General features: G+C 43.7%; 1 protein-coding gene across 1 annotated transcript in view; it reads left to right on the top strand.

The window, feature by feature from the left end:
• The window catches only part of LOC306695492 (multiple PDZ domain protein), a gene marked incomplete at both ends in the record, with an annotated part of 35,710 nt that extends 20,189 nt beyond the window's left edge, over nt 1–15,521 (top strand). Inside the window, 22 exons of the mRNA XM_079158747.1 lie at nt 1,486–1,605; nt 2,198–2,375; nt 3,309–3,419; nt 3,798–3,863; nt 4,256–4,324; nt 4,812–4,911; nt 5,727–5,935; nt 6,271–6,362; nt 6,453–6,576; nt 6,684–6,776; nt 7,130–7,204; nt 7,286–7,603; nt 7,860–7,943; nt 9,005–9,198; nt 10,771–10,918; nt 11,014–11,085; nt 11,285–11,381; nt 11,540–11,568; nt 11,981–12,103; nt 12,631–12,734; nt 14,509–14,632; nt 15,375–15,521. Of these exons, the coding sequence (XP_079014873.1) occupies nt 1,486–1,605; nt 2,198–2,375; nt 3,309–3,419; nt 3,798–3,863; nt 4,256–4,324; nt 4,812–4,911; nt 5,727–5,935; nt 6,271–6,362; nt 6,453–6,576; nt 6,684–6,776; nt 7,130–7,204; nt 7,286–7,603; nt 7,860–7,943; nt 9,005–9,198; nt 10,771–10,918; nt 11,014–11,085; nt 11,285–11,381; nt 11,540–11,568; nt 11,981–12,103; nt 12,631–12,734; nt 14,509–14,632; nt 15,375–15,521 (2,677 nt within the window). The remainder of the gene's footprint in view (nt 1–1,485; nt 1,606–2,197; nt 2,376–3,308; nt 3,420–3,797; nt 3,864–4,255; nt 4,325–4,811; nt 4,912–5,726; nt 5,936–6,270; nt 6,363–6,452; nt 6,577–6,683; nt 6,777–7,129; nt 7,205–7,285; nt 7,604–7,859; nt 7,944–9,004; nt 9,199–10,770; nt 10,919–11,013; nt 11,086–11,284; nt 11,382–11,539; nt 11,569–11,980; nt 12,104–12,630; nt 12,735–14,508; nt 14,633–15,374) is intronic.
• Nucleotides 15,522–20,357: the final 4,836 nt, after the last annotated feature.

Genomic DNA, 20,357 nt, shown 5'->3' with positions numbered 1-20,357 from the left:
CCTCCTCTGAATTTTGAATCTCTGAGTTATATTTAGCTGTTCGCTTATGGATCTCCGTGCTGACTGTCAGCTAAAATGAATTGTTTCGCTTCTGTCTGTTGCCGCTTTCTCTCCGTCTTCTTGCCTCTGCCTTTCTCCCTCCTCGCTCACTCCCATTTCTCTCCGCAGCCTCTTTTTTTTTTTCAGCCCCTCATCTCGCAATACGTCGTCTTCTTCTCTCTCTCTCTCTGCTACACTTCTGCCTCGACTCTTTGTGTCTACATCCGTCTCTCATCTCTGGTCTATTTTTCTCCTCACCTCATTTTCCCTCTCCTCCCCTGCCTTGTTACTATCCCCCTCTCCTGGCCGCTCTCGTTTTCAGCCCTGGTGGAACCATTTGTTCTGCCCTCTTCTGTAACTTAACTGGCTATAGGCTCCCACTGCGCAGATAGCACCACTATCACTCACCTCCGTGGGCTTATTACAGCCCTCCACCGTTAAATATATTCATGAAAAATTCTCTCCTTCTCTACCTCCTTCTTTCACACGCACACACACACATACACACACACATACAGTGTGTATATATAGAGAGATAGTCTTACACATTTATTTATATATATATATATATACACACACACACACTGTAAAGACACTACCTTACTGTGACCTCGTTGGCAGAAAATGTGTATTTTCAGGTCTATTTGCAACTAAAGCGGTGTATCGTCTCAAGGCCTGCCGATATATAAATCACTATCTGCGTGTGTTGCAGTGTGTCTAGGGCTGCAGCTAACAGTTAATATCATTGTCGATTGATCCGTAGATTATGTCCGCGATTAATCGGTCTTTGGTCTATAAAATGGGAGAAATTGTGAAAAAATCTGTGTTTCCCAAATCCCAAGATGACGTCCTCAAATGTCTCTTTTTGTCCACAACTCAAAGTTATTCAGTTTACCGTCACAGAGGAGTAAAGAAACCGCATAATATTCTCACTTTAAGATGCTGGAAAAGTGTAAATTTCTTCAACCGATTATTGAACTAGTTGCCGATTAATTCGATAGTTGACAACTAGTTGATTAATCGATTAATCGTTGCATCTGAGTGTGTCAAAAAATATATAACAAGAAACACCAAGATACCTTGTTGTCAACAGCAGTTCTGATAATATCATATAGTCGAATGCTTACCAACCACCAGCAGGCTGCCAGATCACTTTCACGAAGGGTTATTGAAAACATATTTCAGTTCAAACTGACAGAAAACAGAAAAAGGCATTAATCAATTAAAAAAATGTGCATTTTCTATCAATTGACTTGTAGATGAATCGATTAATTGAATGCGTATTTGATCTGAATGAATCTCTGACATTTTGAGCTGAGACATCGGTGTGCAAAATCATCACAAATTTGATTTCTGTTTGCTGTTTTTTTCCACCATCAGTTGGCAGATTCCGAAATCTTTCCCTCCCAGGAAAAAGGAGAAGGAGGAGGGAGAGGTTGTGGATAGAGAGAAAAAGAAGAAGGCCGGTGCAGACGTGAAAGCGCCGCTGCTGGAGGTGGAGGTAAAGGTGGACGGAGAGGAGGAGCTTCGCTCTCACACCGCAGTTTCTTGGGATCAACCTAGAAGGTTAGTGAATCACTAACAACCTCCATTAGATTTTATTCAGATTTTTCCATTTTCTCCCTTTTTTGTTTCTCTATTCCATGATGCCCTTTTATCCTCTCTCTCCCTGCCGGAGAAGGCTTAGCTGAATCTCAGCGCGCTGAGGTTATGTTTCACAGCAGGGGCAGAGCAGCACAGCGCAGACTCAACACGCTCATATTTCTTAAGGCCCAGAGAAACCGACTACTCTCTCAACCCCGTATTTATCACGTTTTACGGCCCCGTCCCGCTCGGATAAATCCCATAAGCCACGCTGCATGCAAAGACCAGCTTTTGTGTGTTTCTCCCCGGCAGGTATAATATTCTATTGTTTTGACTTAATCTTTGAAAGTCTATCCGCGGCCCTAAGCAGCGGATAGAGCCTGAAAGAAGCAATAAAAGAAGAAGAAAAAAAGCACACCCACTGGATTAATCCTCCTTCTTGTGCATTTTTGCAGTAATGTTTCAAACCAAGTAGGTCCACATCAGACATACATGAGGACGTGCATTCATCACCACCTTTGCCCGTACTGTGAGATGGATTTTCAGCTCCGCAATACCCCGGTCTGTGTTCCAGCGTGCGGCTGACTCGAGCTCCCGGCCAGTCCCTGGGCATCAGCATAATGGGAGGCAGAGGCATGGGCCGGAGACTGAGCACCGGAGAGATGATGAGGGGAGTCTTCGTCAAGCACATCGGCCCCGACAGCCCGGCAGCACATAATGGCACCCTCCGGACCGGAGACAGGATACTAGAGGTGTGTGTGTGTGTGTGTGTGTGTGTGTGTGTGTTTATGCCCTATGTATATATATATATATATATATATATATATATATATATATATATATATATATATATAGAGTCTGTGAGTGGTTGAGAGACTGGAAAATGATGACAAAGAGATTATCTGCATGTGTTGTGGCTGCTCGTGCAATAACTTGGTATAACCAGAAAACCTTCTATTCACTCCAACCCTCCATCTATGTCGGGCTAAGGTTCAGCTTTATTGTTATTGTACAGTACAGGGCTTGCAAAATATAATGCAAATATGCCCCTCCATGCCACACACACACACACACACACACACACACACACGCACACACACACACAGGGCTGAATACTATTCAGAGCATGCAGAAGCACTCTCCATCTCCAAATGTCAAAAGCTTTTGAAACCACATCACAGCACGACTTTTTCTATGATGTTCCTCAAGGTCTCGGTGATTTAATGTAGTGTTTTGGAGGTATTTTTCACAGTTATTTTTTATCAATTCTTCAGTAGTAAAAATGTTTTTTCAATTTAGCACCAAATCGGTGTAACAAGTGGTAAATGCTAAAGTGACGATGGGAGCGATCATATCCTCCCATCGAAATGTTCTAAGCCCTTTTACACTTTCACACTTCATTTGAATTAATTCATTTTGAACATTTTTGTTGCCGATTCATAACGAGAACAACTTGACGCACGCTGTGGAGTTGCATCTGATGGATCCCAGTTTTCACCTCTTCTATGTGGTGTCTACCGTCGACCTGCTAACGATCCTCTGACTCCCCCTAAAAAGGACAAATACAGGTCTATGTGGGTCTCTAAGGGACTATCATCATCGCGACTTCTTTATTTCTCAGGCAATTATACAGATTGTCTTTTTGTTCAGTATTTGCTGTGTGTGTGTGTGTTGACCCGTCCAAGGTGTGCGGCGTGGACCTGAGAGATGCCAGCCATGAGCAGGCGGTGGAGGCCATCCGCAGGGCTGGAGACTCCGTAGTCTTCTTGGTCCAGTCGGGACAACACAGACCTCAGGTATTGCATCTCAGAACCCCCCCCTCCCCCAAAGAAAAATACCAAAACAACAAAATAGCACATTTCTACTGTCTTCGAAAATATACACAGGTATGCATACATTACCTGGGGTAGCATTTGCATCTCAACACTCACAGAGGTGAGGGAGAACTCTCATCAGAAGTTTCAGCGGCGTTGTGTGTAGGAGTTTAGTTGCATTACAGTGTGAAGTCCTCCGGACACAAAGCATATGCTCTGACTGAAAACACATTTAGCACACGGTGTCCACATCGCATTATCGGACGCGCCATTTGAAGCATCTGCAGTGTGTTCCACAGTTGTACAGACATTCACCTTCCCTCTCCGCGTCTCCTGTTTTTTTTGTTTTCCCGCCCACAGTCCCCTATGCTCGCCAACCACGGGAGACTAACTCCGACGCCACAGTCGAACTCGCACAGCGGCAAGGTAACACTTTGATCTTCACACGTATAAATGCAGTATAAATACATGGTGTTGTGTAAAAAAAAACAGGATATGCTGTTTGTCCGCCCTACAAAGTCTAAAAAAATGTTTTGAATGTCGTGACTTTAGATTTCACTGGAACAGATGACAAGCTGTGAAATCATTTCCCCTCAGTTTCTGTTCCCACACTGTTACTGATGTTTGGCTTTGTATGGCTGTAGTGTGGAGAGAATGTTATGTATACACTATTACATATATATATATATATATATATATATGATGAGTCATTAACACCTACATGGTATTCCAAAAAGAATGATGTTTTCTTCTGAGGGGTAGATTACTGTTTAGTTGGTGATGCGGAACTATATCTGTGTTTCCCCTCCTGATCGTAGAAGGCAGATCCTCTCAGTCTGTTCCTTACCCTCTGCCCTACAAACCCCTTCACTCCCGCCCCCTTTAAGGTTGGTATATTTCTGTGTGTGTGTGTGTGTTTTGCGTGTGTGCAACATCTTAAAAGCAGCCTTTCTATTAGCATTTTTCGCCAAGCCAACTTCCAAAAAAAGGTAATTAACGTGCATACTTGTCGATAGAACGCTTGCAGTTCAAAGTCCCTCGCAGCTACCTTGTTTGCTTAAACCCTTTTGTTTTCCTCCTCTGGTGGAGATGCGTAACTCTCCAAATAGACGGCGCGTTCTTTTGAAGTTTTGCTCCCATGCGCTTGTAAATCGGTTACAAAATAATGCATGATTCCGGTCATCTTTCATGTTATTTTTAGCCAACATTAAAAACTGTGTTCATTAATTCATCTTGTTCCGGCAGTTTTTTTTTTTTTTCCTTCACCGAAAGATACACTGAACGAGCCTCGGGGGTAGTCCAACTCGTGCCCAGAGGGACCCCCCGAGGCATCTCCAACTCTCTCTTGTTCAATAATGCAAAGCTTCTCCCAAGGTGCCTTCGCCGACATCCGACGGAACGGATCGGAGGAACCCCGCGACCGTTGCGGCACCAGTCACGCCGGCGGCTCAGAGCGAGGGCGATATCGGCAGGAGTAAGTGTGCATCATAAAAGACGTCACTCACACTCAACACAGGGTTCCTTTAAAGCCCCCCCCCCCCCCCTTGCTCCTACCCACAGGAAAAGTTGCAGCGTGGTGATTTTAGTGTCGGGGGCCCACTTTCACGCAGTGAAGGCCGTGTGATGCACTCAGAGAGACTACACACTTACATTACAAAAGAAAAGAAGAAAAACAACGGTGTAAAGCTATCAGGAGTCACACACATTCAGAAATCACTCTTTGAATGATCGCAATTCGTTTTCAAGGTTTCGTTATTTGAAAGAGGTTTTCACTCAATGCCGGAGCGAGTGAGGGTCGTTCCAGCGAGGCGCTTCCTCTTGCTATTCAGATCCATTCACAGCTCCGCCACCCTGCCCTCCGCCTTGGCTTTGCTTTATGCACCTGTAGCATTCAAATGTGTGCACTGTGGAGTTTTCTTGTAAACAAACATTCGGTTTTGCTCATCGCAATGCGTTGCGCGTATCCTCAAGGTTCTTACCAAAATGTGTCGCGTACACTCCTTCCCTCGTAGAACATTCTATAAGCAGCCGTGTCCACATCACCATCTGCGCTGCTATTGTCGGACAATGTTGCTGAATCTTTTACAAATCAATGAAGCGGTGTGAAAACTGCTGGCAGGAATGTGAAACACGCTCATACACGTGCGTCCCTACTCAAAAAGTATAGGTCCATAGTGGTCAAAAGCTCCACAGGGTACGTTTGAGGCAGTCTATGTGACAATGCTTTTTTTTAACATGTAAATTTCATGTTCATTTTTCTCCTTGTTAACTCTCGTCTCTCTTTTTTAGAAAAGATGCTCCAGCGTTACGGCAGCCTGTCCGGGAAGCTCCACATGATCGAGCTGGAGAAGGGCCCCGCGGCTCGCGGCCTGGGGATCGGCCTCTCGGGCAACAAGGACGGCTCCAGGGCCCGCATGAGCGTCCACGTGGCGGACATAGACCCCCGGGGACCCGCCGGTTTGGACGGGAGGATACGTGTCGGGGACGAGCTGCTGGAGGTACGGAGAGGAAGTGGAATATGGGACAGGAAGGGGACGGGTTGAGATTAACAGATGGGAGAGTTTTTAAGAGGGGGGGGGGGCAAGAAGGGTTGGAGTCACAATTGAGAGCAGCAGAAAGAGAGCACTGGGTTGTGGATGGGAGGCACGGGTCAGTAGAGAGCGTTGAGTGCCTGCGCTGTAGATTTATCAGACGAATTACCATTTGAAGGATTGGTGGGTGCTGGGGTGGATTCTCTCGATGAGCAGCCGCGTAATAGAGATGATGAGGGAAATCAAGGGGGGGGGGGGGGGAGATAAAGGAGACGCTACACGATGTGTGATTCTTCTTCCAGATCAACGGTCAGATCTTGTACGGCCGGAGTCACCAAAACGCCTCCACCATCATCAACAACGCTCCGTCTGAAGTCAAGATAATCCTCATCAGGTAAACGCGCAGAGTGATTTTATTTAATTTTTTTCGTTTGCATTTCTCCACCAAGCTTTAAACTAAACAGGGTTTTTTTTTTTTCGATAGGAATGAAGCAGCTCTGGGTCAGACGGGATCCACGGCAGCGAGCGAGGACACGGTCGACTCCCGGACGGACGCAGCACAGCGCGGGGGATTAGCCGGAGACGTCCAGCACGCCATCCTACCTCAGGTGCAATACCGTCTGCAGTAAATTACAATGACCTGCTATATTGTTGTAAATATGATTTCAAAGTTAGAGATGTTTGTCTGCTTTGTTATATATTGTTGTACCTCCAGGATCACATAGGTCTCGGCCTCTGCCTGGCAGAGGGGGAGTCCAAGGATGGAGCGGTGGTCCGGTCCCTGACCCAGCACGGCACTGCCAGTAAGGTGTGACATCGCCAGTGGCATCATCACAACCTTTTTCATGTGGCCTACATACTATGACTGTATCTCAACCAGTTCAATGCCATTCATTATGAATATGCAATAGAGATGCAGCTGTAAATTCCTCTGGTCTCGTGGTATTTCTGGGTGATACTGAAACCATAGTATCCGAGAGGTAACGGTTGCCGTGTTTTAAAGTGATGTCGTCATCTGCTAATAAGCTTTCATGTCGGGGGCCCCCAGGCAGCAGTTATTCAGATATTTGTCCAGAGGGTCTGTTTGATTTTTAATCTCGCTTCCTCTCCGTTCTTCTGTTGCACCTACTTTTATACGTTGTTTTTTTTGTCCGGGTGCAGGACAGCAGGAGACAGGTTGGAGACAGAATGATATCAGAGGGTGATGAACCTGTGACAGGCCTGTCGATGGCCAAGGTACAATCCACACACACACACACACACACGATGTCAAGCTGATTTAACGATGTATGACTCACCTGTCTTCTCTGCATCCAGGTGTCCAGTTTGATTCTGGAACAGCGGGTCACCGTCGGCCGCTCCAACAGTCCCTCCTCCTCCTCCTCTTCTCCACCTCTTTCCCGTCCCCGCTCTCTCGCTCCCGCCTCCCTCCCCGTGCCCTCCCCTCCCCCGCCCCCGCCACTCAATGCTGCGCGGACCTCTCCCGCCGGGCGCTCTGATTGGCTGGGATCGGCTCCCGCGACGTCCGACCCCCTGATTTGCCCAGTTGTGGCTGGCGGGGAAACCACCATAGAGTTTTGCAAAGGAAATGTAGGCCTGGGCCTCAGCATCGTCGGAGGATGCGACACTCTGCTGGTGAAGGAGGCCGATTTGTATCAACATTTCATTTAACGAACAATCAGTCATTATATTCAAAAAACTTGATAATCCGAAATAATGAGACAAAAAAGGTCTGTGTATGTTTTCATCACAATACAGTGCATCTGCACAGGCAGTGTCAGTGAAAGTGGGGATGCTGTATTGTGAATACACTAAGCGGTTCAATGCTGATTTAATTGAGTTGGATTGGATTATCTGCAATAATAGGTGTCTTCTGTTTCCCCCCCGCTAGGGGGCAGTAATAATCCATGAAGTAAACGATGGAGGAGCAGCACAGAGAGATGGGAGGCTGCAGGCTGGAGACCACATATTAGAGGTAACACACAAAACCTACCATTATCTATTCATCTAAATGTGCTGTGATTAGACTGCATTCCACTCGAGTTATATCATAAAACATAATGCGTCACAATAAAATGTTGGTCAAATTTGATTCTTTAATTTTAGTGTTCAAAATTAAAGTCAAGTATTGTATCTTTCTGTCCATCACTGTCCAGTGAATGCCACGTCGTTCCAATTTCTGACGCTATTATGTAATTCATTATTTAATTATTTGTCAAGACACATTAGTTAACATTTCTGTAAATGTGGCAGTGTTAGCCAGTCGTCTAATTGAAAACTACGGTACTTCTGCAAGATGTTCTAATGCCATTGAAGAGTCGAGTTAAGAAATCCAGACATGAGACAATGTGACGCTGAGGTGAAACATCTGCATGCACAAGACAGAAATCATGCAGAGCAACAGGAACAGACAGCGACCTCCAGGTCTGAAAAGTGAAGCCAATGCAGAAGTGCCTTAAGTTAAACTTGCATTCTCTCTAGTGGCCATCAGGGGGCGACTCCTCCGGTTGTTAAAAGAAGTCAGATCGTATAGAAGTCTATGAGAAAATGACTCTACTTCTCTCTTGAGTTATTACCTCAGTACACTTTGTAAACATGAGTTTATGGTCTCAATCTCTAGTTTCAAGTCTTCTTCAATACAGCATGATGTTCATTTAGTAAATGATGGTCCATTTAGAGTCAAACAGACCATAAAGCAGGGTATGCTTTAGGGCGGGGCTACCTTGTGATTGACAGGTCATTATGATCAGCGGCGTCCGGTCTGGGAGTTCTCCGTGTTTTCGTCTTAGAACTTTTCAACCCGTTCACAGTGTGTTGTTAGTTCATGAAAGCTAATTGTAACATTTTGGTTGACCTAAAAATGTCTTAATCAGCGTTTCGTCGTACTTCTGCTTCCAAAAAAAGCAAGATGCACAATTACGCACTCCTTGTCATTAGTCGTCCTAAGATCCAGCCGCTGGTTGAGCTACACTAATGCAGTTTCTCCCGACCTCCTCCGTTCAACTACGGCTTGCGTCTCTTTCACCTCCTCACCAGGTCAACGGCATAGACCTGCGGCAGGCCACTCACGACGAGGCCATCGGCGTGCTGCGGCTCACCACCCAGCGTGTCCGCCTGTGCGTCTTCAGGCACCAGGAGGCCTACAGCGAGGAGGACCTGTGGGACGTCTTCAGCCTGGAGCTGAGGCCTCGTCCTGGAGAGGGGCTCGGGTTTGCCACTGTGGGGAAGAGGTATTTTCAGAATGAAGTGACGAAGAGTACAATTATTTTGTATCTTCAGGTACGTACGTCGGACCCAATTTGACTGGTACTGTAGGTCAAATTGCATTGTGGATCTGACTCTAGATGCAGCCTCCTAAAGCCAGACCAAAACAGTCCCAGAGAATTTGCCTGGCAACCGTAAGCCAAACCAATGAAAGGGGGTTGATGACGACATCAACCAGCAGTGTAACCTTGCACTCTGTGAAAATGAGTAATAGGTGAGAGATAAAGTAGGCCACGCAGTTGCAGAATTAAAAGTGATTAATCACATGAATGGCTTTTTTCTCACCTCAAATTGAACCAGAATCCACTTTTTGTTGTCAGGTTAAGTTAGTTGGTCCCTTAGTTGTATTGCTAGAATGTTGCAATGTATTTTGAATAGTCAGCAAACCCTAAACAATTAGACTTAAACAGGAAGGGTCCATATTGATGTGTCAGTGAAAAAGAACACTTGCTTTAAAGCTAATCTGATGCACCACATTTCTGCAGGCTGTACATGTGAGTTTAATGCATTATCTTCCTAATGTAAAAGTAATTTATGTCAAGTCTATTTTATTCATATAGCCCAATATCACAAATTTGCCTCTAGGAGCTTTTCCATCTATATCACACACAACACCCTGCGTCGTTTTTGTTTTCCCCTCACAAAGATGAAACGGAGGAAACCTCAGGGACGTGCAATAGATGTCGTGTGTAACCAACATCATTTATTTATTGGTTTATTTGATAAGGGTCTGTGCATATTAATAGAAACATTGCTGTAAATGCGCCAGAGTTAGCCAAGAGGCTATTTTTCATCTGTAGTCCCAAGAGGCAGATGTTACAAAGTAAACCTAAAAACAGAATATAAGCACAAACAGTGTCAGAATAATATCCGTTATAATAATAATAGAATTACTGTGAACTGTATGGATAATCCATATGATGGAAATGATATGTAGCATGTTGACATATATGAAGAAACTGGATCTGAGCCACACAAGCTCCTCTACACCAAGTGACCTGGAGGTCAGAGGACGAGAGGACGAGCGACACAAACAATCAAGAAGAACTTCACTCTCACAGAAAGGAGAATGAAGAGAGAGAGTTCCTCATTTCCACATATCAAATGGACCTAATATGTTCAAAAGGACATCCAAAATTCATATTTGCAATTTATTTTTCATTTTGCTGGTATTAACTTTTTTCAATGTCTTTTTTGAAACAGCGATGTATACTCTTTTATTAATTGACCTGATATAATTGAAAAATAATCATCAACCATAAATGAGCGTCCTGTCAAGTGTTTTTTCACGTTGAAGGTCTCAGCGTCTGAAGTTGAGTTTCAGATAAGGAGACTTCTGAGGCCTTTACCCAGTTAGAGGTCAGGGACTCTGTCTCATCAGAGTTCGTTGTTGTGAAAATAAATAAATAAGGTGAAGGACACATAATTTCAAGTAAATCAAGTGTGACGTTATGCAGAACAGCAGGCGCACAGGTCACGTAATTCGGTCCGCGGGGGTGGAACTGACACAGTTTTTGACCTCAGTTTTCTCTCAACAGTAATGACACGGGCATCTTTGTGTCAGATCTCATCAGAGGAGGCGTAGCGGATTTGGATGGCAGGTTGTTGCTAGGCGACCAGATTCTGTCAATCAACGAGGAGGATGTCCGCTCGACCTCGCAGGAACACGCGCACGAGCTTCTGCAGGTCAGACGGCTGTCACGCTCACACATGAAGGAGTTTTTTTTTTTTTATCGGATTCATCCTCGTATGTGAGATCTAATCTGTGACTTTGCTCTCAGAGCTGCGGTGGAGCGGTCCACCTGGAGGTGGCTCGTTTTAAAGCCGGGCTGCAGTACTCACAGCAGAGCCAGGTAAGCTGTCGGTGTCTAATCCATCACAGGCCATCAAAGGAAATGTGTGGTGAATTTATCTGTTTTTTTTTATCATGCTGTGATTTGAATTAAAGAGTCCAGCTCAGTAAACTCAATGTTGTCAACTACTACTCCTTTGCACGATTTTAACAACGGCACTTTGTGAACCTAGGACTACTTTAAGTTGTGTTTTATCCAGAGCGAAGACTCCGACTGCTCCACCCTGACCCACTCAAGCGGCTGCGACGCTTCGCTCGGCCGCCAGAGGGAGACAGATAACAAGACGGGGAGCTACGGTGAGTCGCCCTCCTGTCCTCAATGCAAATACAGTGAACACACATATATATATATATATATATATATATATATATATATATATATATTTATGTGGTAATAATGCTGTTAACATCTTCAATTTAACTACTCAAATCTATATCTCGTTCTCCTCCCACAGCATTTCAAGACTACCCTGATGCCAAACAAGTAATAATACAAAAGGTAAGGCATGAAAAAAGAATGTGTTCACTTGTTATTTATTTTGATACAGTATTTATTACTACAATATTTGTATGTATATCTTCCTATATCTGTATTTGGTTGTGAGTATATATGTATGTCTATCTATCTATATATATATATATATATATATATATATATATATATATATGTGTGTGTGTATGTATATTATGTATACAAACCTGGCTGGACCCCAGACTTGCATAACATTAGTGTTTATCTCTTGTGCAGACTCTGACATGTGATTCATCGGTATTGTCTAACAGGGTCTACTGTCCATCTGTCTGTGTGTGTGTGTGTGTGTGTGTGTGTGTGTGTGTGTGTGTGTGTCTGTGTGTGTGTGTCTGTGTGTGTGTGTGTGTGTGTGATATCACCACAGGGTGCATGTGACTCCCTGGGCATCAGTGTAGCAGGAGGAGCGGGCAGTCCCCATGACAACGTGCCTCTTTTTATTGCTACCATGGATACCGATGGACTGGCTGCCAAAACACAGCAATTACAGGTGGGGAGTGGTGACGTCTGTGTGCCAGTGTGGACAAAAAAAGTCCGTCCTCACTGTTGGGTAAACAATTAACGTACGGTGGTACATCCACAAAGCCGGTGTGAGGCCCTACGGCGCGATGATGTCAGCCAGTTTTTTTTTCCTCAGTGAACCATACCGTGCTCCCTCTAGGTCATTATTACTTTTTAAAAAAACTCACTCAGACATAATTACCTGCATGGAAACAACAATGCGAATGGTTTGAGTCGTCATTATCAGTGTTTTTGCATGTGAGCACGATACTGTTTGTAAACCTGACACTGATGTTATCTTCATGTTAATGAGCCTCGGGGAAGAATTTTTGTTGCAAGAGAGAATAAGAGGTGTTGGTAAGGAGCTGGATTTCAGCTGTTTTTGACAAGTACATTGTGTGTAAAAATAAAACATCAAAGGTTTTTTTTTTACTCTATTTTATTAACATTAGGACAGGCCTCAGATATCAGATAGTGATAGTGTCAGACTGTGTGTGTGTGTGTGTGTGTGTCTAGGTGGCGGCCGGTTCTGGTGGGTGCAGCACAGAAGACCACAACGATGTACACGTGCCGTCGTCAGGCCAACCCAGCAGCCTGCCCCGCTTTCACAACAACCTCTGGTGAGAATCGATCTCCTGACGGCCTCCTGTTGTCGCGACACACGGTTTCACTTTGGTTCATTCACCGAAACAAGGACAATGGCAAAACGCGGCTCCCTCAGCAACAATATGAAAAAGTGCGTTCACTGTGTGAGAAGCATTGAGACAAAATGTGCTCTTGAATTTGTCAGTTTTCAATAAATTAATTCAGGCAATTTTCAGCAAAAAAATACAGATTTCTTCGGGTTTTTTTAGGGCCTGAGCATAAAAGAGGGGCGCAGAAAGTATTGTGTTTGTAGAGGTTATTATCATTTCTCTGCTACGTAATCATATTGTTTGAGGGGCTCGGGATGCTGTTGTTGAAAGTCACAAAAAATTGGCACACGCTTCAGAACTGGCGAAAATTGCAAAGGTCTGCAGTGGTTGGACTCGGGCGGGGCCAGCAAGCTCCATGGCGCCCACAAACGCTTGTCACGGAGTGAAGTTCCTTTTGATGTGCATATCATTGGGTTGGATCCTTGCTCTCGTCTTTAAGAATATATTCATATTTAATTTCAGTTTTTTCGTCCAACAGGAGCTCATCCGTTTTGGATTTCTGGAGTTAATTTTCATTTTACATTCATATGTTTGAGGACTTTAGGGAGCACAAAAAAAACATTTTGACTAGTTAGTATGTCATAATGTGGCTTAGGCAAGAAATGCCCCCCACCCCCCCCCCCCCGATCACTTTTTGTATTTTTGAGGAGCTACAGGTGCCTAGAAAGTCATGAAACGTTGCACATGCATCACAAGTAGCCAGACGGTTCAAGTTTGGTTGGTATGTCCCTCCGACTAATGTGACGCGAAAATGTGAAAGAATACTCGACACCTCAAACAACGATCCGTCATTGGTCACGTGACAGAGTGGACCTCTTTGAAACTCCTGCTAGAGGATCCAACAACAGATCCTTCTCACATTTGGCGAGAAGAATGTCAAGATCTTCACAATGCCAAATTTCAAAGCTTTTGTGTTTTTTTTTATTTTTTATGGAACGGTTTTTATGGAAGGTTGAGGCAGACAATTTGCATGTTTCGCCACTACGCAGTAAGCTGTTGTAACTTTGACACGTCAATTAACTATTGTGCGTTCTCAAGCACCAGACATTCGAGACACGAGGTTTTACAAATGTTTCAGTATCTAATTTCCAGCAACCAGCGCTCATGTGTGCAGTGTCTGACGGTCACATCAATGCAGCCCGCCAGTGCCCCCGACGTGCATGGAGGCGCATTGCTTCTTGTAGCTTTAGTTTTAATGTATTATTTGTTATTCATTTTCCAGGGTGTTTCCATTGAGATTTAAAATCTCTTTTTCCTGGCCAAAGAGGCAGCATAAAAGTTCCTCAAAAAAGAACAAAAAACAGACTTAAAACTAAACGACAAAAGGTTAAAAACTACATAAGAAGTTTCACATAAAAGAAACAAATTCTTGCTTCTGGGTTTGTTTTTGTCAGCTTATCAAACCAGATAATCCATTTAAAAGTACTGTTGTACTTTTAATCGAGGAAATGATTAGTAGTAGTACATAAGTGACCCAAAGGTAATTATAACTGTGTTATTAAATATTACACTTCCGTTTTTAAAAGTAGTAATTCTACAGTACATTAGAAATCTGCCTCTCTTTTCTCACCTATTGTTTGTCGAGGTGAGATTAGATACTTCTACTTTTACACACAGTGTATTTCACTGCACAGCTAGCGCAGCGCTTGCATGCCTTGCAACACACCTCCATTGTTTCAATCCTCTCAATTCCCCGCAGCGCTCGCACGTATAAGACCGTCACCCTGGAGAGAGGCTCCTCGGGCCTGGGCTTCAGCATCGTGGGAGGGTTCAGCAGCCCTCACGGAGACCTGCCGATCTACATCAAAACGGTCTTCAACAAGGTGAGAGGACGTCCTCCGGGAGAGAAATCCTTTCATGGGAAATCTAATCTCGGCACAACGTGGTGTTCAGTTATACTGGAGAAGCGTCCGTGTTCGTGTGCAGTAAGAGACCATTTGAATCCACAATTCTAAACCGCATAAGGCTTAAAGGGACAAATACATATTTTTGCTCTTACCTGTAGTGCTAGTTATCAGTTTACATTGTTTTGGAGTTATCTGCCTTCTCTCCAATATAACGGGACAATATGCCACTCAACTCTGATTGAAAGAAAATAGTTCCTACACGAAACTGCTCACAACAACATGATTTCTAAAAAGTTGCCGTTGAGTTCTCCAAATGAATTTCTTTGGCGCTTGGAGCACCACAGGCCGGGTGCTATATAGTCCCATTCTATTGTAGAGAAGGCAGACATCTCTACAGCAACTCACACCGAAACAAGCTAGATCGATAAATGAAATCAAAGGTCAGAGGAACAATATGTATGTTTGATTTTGTGGGCGAACTGCCCCTTTAAGGGTTTTAACAGCTAATGAGTGAGTAATGAGAACATGAATATGCCGTAACTTATCAAAAAAGATCAGGATGTTAAATTTGGAGAGACATTTTATCTCAATTGTTGCGTTTCCTCTCAGTATGTACAGTCAGTTTTTTTGTCGTTCGTGTGTATGTAACGGTGGAAACAGCTTCTGATGTCTGATCTTTTGCGCTCGGTGACGGACTGGTTCTTTGTGTGCCCGGCAGGGGGCGGCCGTGGAGGACGGCAGGCTGAAGCGCGGGGACCAGATCATCGCCGTGAACGGACACTGCCTGGAGGGCGTGACTCACGCCGAGGCCGTGGACATCCTCAAGAAGACCAGGGGGACCGTGGTGCTGACGGTGCTCTCTTGAAGAGAACGGGGCCCCCGTTTGCGCGTCCGCTCGACACCTTCGTTTCCTGCGAAGTATCCCTCGGCGAAATAATGTCACTGCCTTGCACGAATCGGTGATGAAGTGATAGAGATTAGTTTGCAAGATCATGAGAAGAGTAGATAGTGTTCATCTGAACTTAGCTGGGGAGGGGACGCTATACCTCTAACTGGGTGTGTTAACAAGCACCGTGAAGGTGTTATTTAGAACTAATGTGTTTATGTTATATGGATCTCATATCCCAATCATCAATATATCTCTGTATTAATACAAGCAGGATGTATTTAAAGTAACCATAGAATGCTGAAAACACCAGAGGCAACTATTAAATACTGCTGGTTTATATATTGTGTCCTAGTTGTCCCAGTTCAAGGTCTCTATAATATAAGCACGTCATTAATATACAACATTGCCCACGTAAACACGCTCGTGAATAAATAACCATCCCCGAAGACCTCTGACTCTGCCGACCTGTGCATCGAGACACAGCGTCACGTGTATTTGCATATACTTCTGTTCGTTACATGCCAAGTGCTTCTGCCAAACCTTTTGTTATGGCAATAAGCTGTCAGGACGTTTGCTCCGGAAGACCGTTTCACTTTTAATTTCCTTCATGCTCATCTTCTGATCGTTCAAGGTGTGTGTCACGATTGCTTGAATAGTCAATGTCCTCTACATGTCTTTAATGCTCAAGATATCCGCGGGATTTTATTCACAGATTTATTACCGTTTTCATAATCCGTAACGTGCTCGCGCGTCTTTTTAGGGAGTTTTAGCGCAATGTGATGATCTCGATTTAGAAAGCCTCACCTCTTGTTTTATATGAATTCATTTGTACTGTGATATTTATGTGTTCTCCACATATATAATTTATTTTATTTCATTCATGTCAGTAGCCCCGGGACTCGGAGGGGGGTTTGGGATTGTGTCACGTTGTGTTACCTGAATGTACTGCGAGTGATCTTATTAAAAGGTCGTTTGTTTAGAGTTTGGTACGCAGAACTTTATTCATAGCTCAGGATTCCTGTTGATCTGCTCACTGATGTTGCAGTGACACAAGCAGCTCCGTGATGCTTTGCGACGCCTCTCTGGAGTAAAATAAGCTCGTGGATATCACACGTTGTTTGATTTCCAAATCCCACAGAAGAAGTCACCCGATAATCTCAGATTCCTGAACTGTCTAATGAGGACGTCTGTGCCCGCGGTTACGTTTCTTTAAGGAGAGATGCAGGAGCCCTTTTTGCATAATTTTTTATTTCTAAACAGGCAAGCTGATTTTTTGCCATGGGGGTGTTTTATTGTCATGGTTATGCTTTTTGTCTCTCTCTCTCTCTGTCTCTCTCTCTCTGTCTCACTCTCTCTGTCTCACTCTCTCTGTCTCACTCTCTCTGTCTCACTCTCTCTCTCTTTCTCTCTCTCTCTGTCTCTCTCTATCTCTGTCTCTCTCTATCTCACGCTCTCTGTCTCTCTCACTCTCTCTCTCTGTCTTTATCAAACATGAGCGCATTTTCACGATCACTCAGGTTTAGTGAAGTGTGTCACGCAGTACATCATGGAGTGACAGGGCAGCACTGAATCACAAAGTGGGTGACAACAGGAGAGGCAGTTAGATGTGTGACAGTAGAAACAACACAGAATATACCTAAAGTACCAGAGGCAAAAGTACCCACGAAGAATTTCAGAATACTGTATTTTTACATTATTGGACTGTAGTTATTGATGCATTAATGTGTTCATCACTTTATTATTGCAGCTGATACAGGCGGGGCTGATTGTACTGACTCTATATACTGCTGGGTAGCTTGTGAATTCATCATAATCTATTTGTTGATTCTATTTTGTATCATTAATCTCAATCTGCAAAGCTACTAAAGGTATCAAAAATAAATGCAGTGATGGAAGAAACCATCCAATATTTGCCTCTGAAGAAACCAGCAGGAAATGGTAATACTTAAGTATAGTACAAGTACCTCAGAATTGCACGAAAGCACAGTATTTGAGTAAATGTGAGTTCATTTCCACCGCTGAGTTAGTTTGAGACTAAAGTTAGCACGCAGACTTTCCAGACCTGATTTAGAGAAACGCCAATGGAGACCTGTTCCATATTTTTTTAATATAAATGCACAGAACTTCCACTTTAATTATCGGACTTACTGTCGAACAACCTGACAAACAATACATTTGCACACAAATGTCTCATTTAGGAGATAGGAGGCATCTAGGGAGCTCCTGTCTGGAGCCTGCGCATTAATCAAAGCCATCTGTTCACATTGCGAGCTTTATTGAAACCCAGCCACGGCAGTCTGGTTTATCCTCCTCCAGATGAACAATTGCGTCGCCCGAAGGCTGCTGGGAAGAGGTTTTTAAGATGGAGAAATGCTTTTTGGTGCGTTTAACAAGAATGTTTCCAACAATATTATGGTTTCTTCTTCTGTGAAATTAAAACTATTTTATCTTCTACTTGTTTGGAATCTTAAACCAAATCTAAATATTTTTGTAATTTCTGGTTTCATTTGATTTTCCACACAACTCTAGTGGGTGTAGCAGGGGGCCAGATGCATTGACGTCTCCCTTATTTCTCTTTCATTAAGCAGGAAAACTGATCTGCTGTTTGTTTGTTTTACAAAGTTCCCTTTTCCTCAAACGTCTATGAGGAGTATGCCAGCAGGCCACTGGCAACGGGACCTTTTTGTTTCCCACCGCTTGGCCCCTTCTCGCCCTCTTTTCTATCGTGTTTAAAACCCACAGTTGGGCCTCTCCACTGAGGCTGCGAAGCTGTAATGCATTTTTTTTGTTCCTGCAGCGGAGAATGAGAGGACTTCCACGAGAGAGCACACTTGTCATGAAAGGCGCTAATGATCCTCTCTCTCTCTCTCCTTCTCGGGAGGGTAGCAGCGGCCAAATGATTGTTCCGTGTGTGTGACTGTCACATCTTCCCATATTGATGAATCCACAGCAGTGTCTTTTTTTTTTTTGTCAGTGTAACCTGCTGGTGCAGAGAGAACAGCCAACTGATGGTGGATCTCCCCCAACAACAACAACAAAAAAGAAAATCTCTTCTTCTTTTCCCATCCATTCCCCATGAGATTCTATTTCAAGATACCAGCATGCACTGCAAAAAAAATGCCATTCCTAAGCAGTTCAGTCCAGTGCTGAGTCTCAAAAAAACTAATCTTACAGTCGCCACTGTACTTACTTCAGGTCTACAGTACTTACAGTACATTGCAGTGAGAAGGTGCCACCGGTTCCACGTCATTTCCCAATATAAGTCGAGAGATGTCACAAGCAAATGAGCTGCACTGGTGGGAGATTTGGTGCAGAGAAGCACGCGGCGCTCGTGTCACGCCGTTTTATTCAGCGGCGTAGCCCGAAGCAAGAGATAATGAGACGCCGTCGTGCACTTATAGCAGAGAAGCACGACATGAGATGCCGAGCTTTAAAACCGCTATCTTCACATTTATTCAGTTTGATTCAGTAATTCTTAATTCAGTTGTTTGTCACAAACTATTCTCCGCATCTAAAAGCTGTTTTCTAAGATTGTTCACTAGCCTGCTGTTAAATTGTTCTATTTGTTAATGCAAGTTATTGTTGTTCTTCTAATGGTCAAATTTAAGACACTGATTTATTCAAAAAGAAAAGAAAACATTTGTATCTCCCATTTCAAAACTCACAGTGCAACTTGAGATAGTGAAAGGTAAACCTCAGCCCCCTAAATGATCAATGGTATAGCTGTAGCCTACAGCCCTTAAAACCATCTGCAACATCTATTTAAAACTGCCCAGCAGCACCTGTCCCTATCTGAATGTAGACAAACACTACATATCCCAACACCCCCAGACTATAAACCCTGTCAGCGCAGCATTTTTGAGCGGGATCATAACCATACTTTAAGACAGTGTTTTTCAACCTTTTCTGAGCCGCGGTACATTCTTTACATTATAAAGATCCCGCGGCGCACCAACAACCCAAAAAGTGACCAAATGACAAATAGTCTGTGTTCCTATTTTGAAGTGACGAGTGTTTCGTTTGGAGATGACGTTTAAGCTTGCTTGGGACCATGGTACTGAAGGCAACTAAATAATATTTCTTTGGACCGATTAAGTGAAATTGGACATTTCCTACGGCACACCTGACGATCTCTCACAGAACACTGGTGTGCCGTGACACAGTGGTTACAAATCACTGCTCTAAGACACCACTTTCCAAGTTCAAACAACTGAGCCTCCAGCTCTCTCTATTGGACTAATTTCTACAATATTCCAAGTTACTATTTGAGTATATGTTTAGTGATAGAAAACTTTGATAATTACAAAAAGAGGGATCCCTCCAAATCTTGTGTATTGTCCTTTTATTTACATAAAAGGCCCGATCCCTGAGTCATGAGTGAATTCATCAGTTGAGCCATCTACGGAAACATACAGTGTTTAAATACAGTAGATTCATATGTGAGCTATAGGGTTAAGGTCAACGGTTAACCCTAGATACTGTACAGGGTTAGCAGACAGGCATCAGAATGGCTGAACAAAGGCGATGGAGGTGACTTTGGTGCTCATTGTTGTGCCGGGCTGGTTTAAGTATTTAAGAAATAACTGATTGGCTTCGATTACATTTTTATTTGTTTTTAATTGTGTTGCATCCCAGTTTCATGTCTTTTTACCCACATGCCTAATACATGTATGGACTTTATTAAGATGAAAGTGGTGGTACTTATATGTACTAAGACCCGCTGTTTTCACAAAACGCTATATTTTCTTGATCAGAGGCTTAAAGTAAAAGAAATTCAAAAAAAATTCTGCATCAATAAAATCAATGCTTGGG

The sequence above is a fragment of the Pholis gunnellus genome (genome assembly GCF_910591455.1).
Source record: "Pholis gunnellus genome assembly, chromosome: 5".
Taxonomy (NCBI): domain Eukaryota; kingdom Metazoa; phylum Chordata; class Actinopteri; order Perciformes; family Pholidae; genus Pholis; species Pholis gunnellus.
Note: the sequence above shows the minus strand (reverse complement) of the source record. Positions and strands in the feature narration are given on the sequence as shown.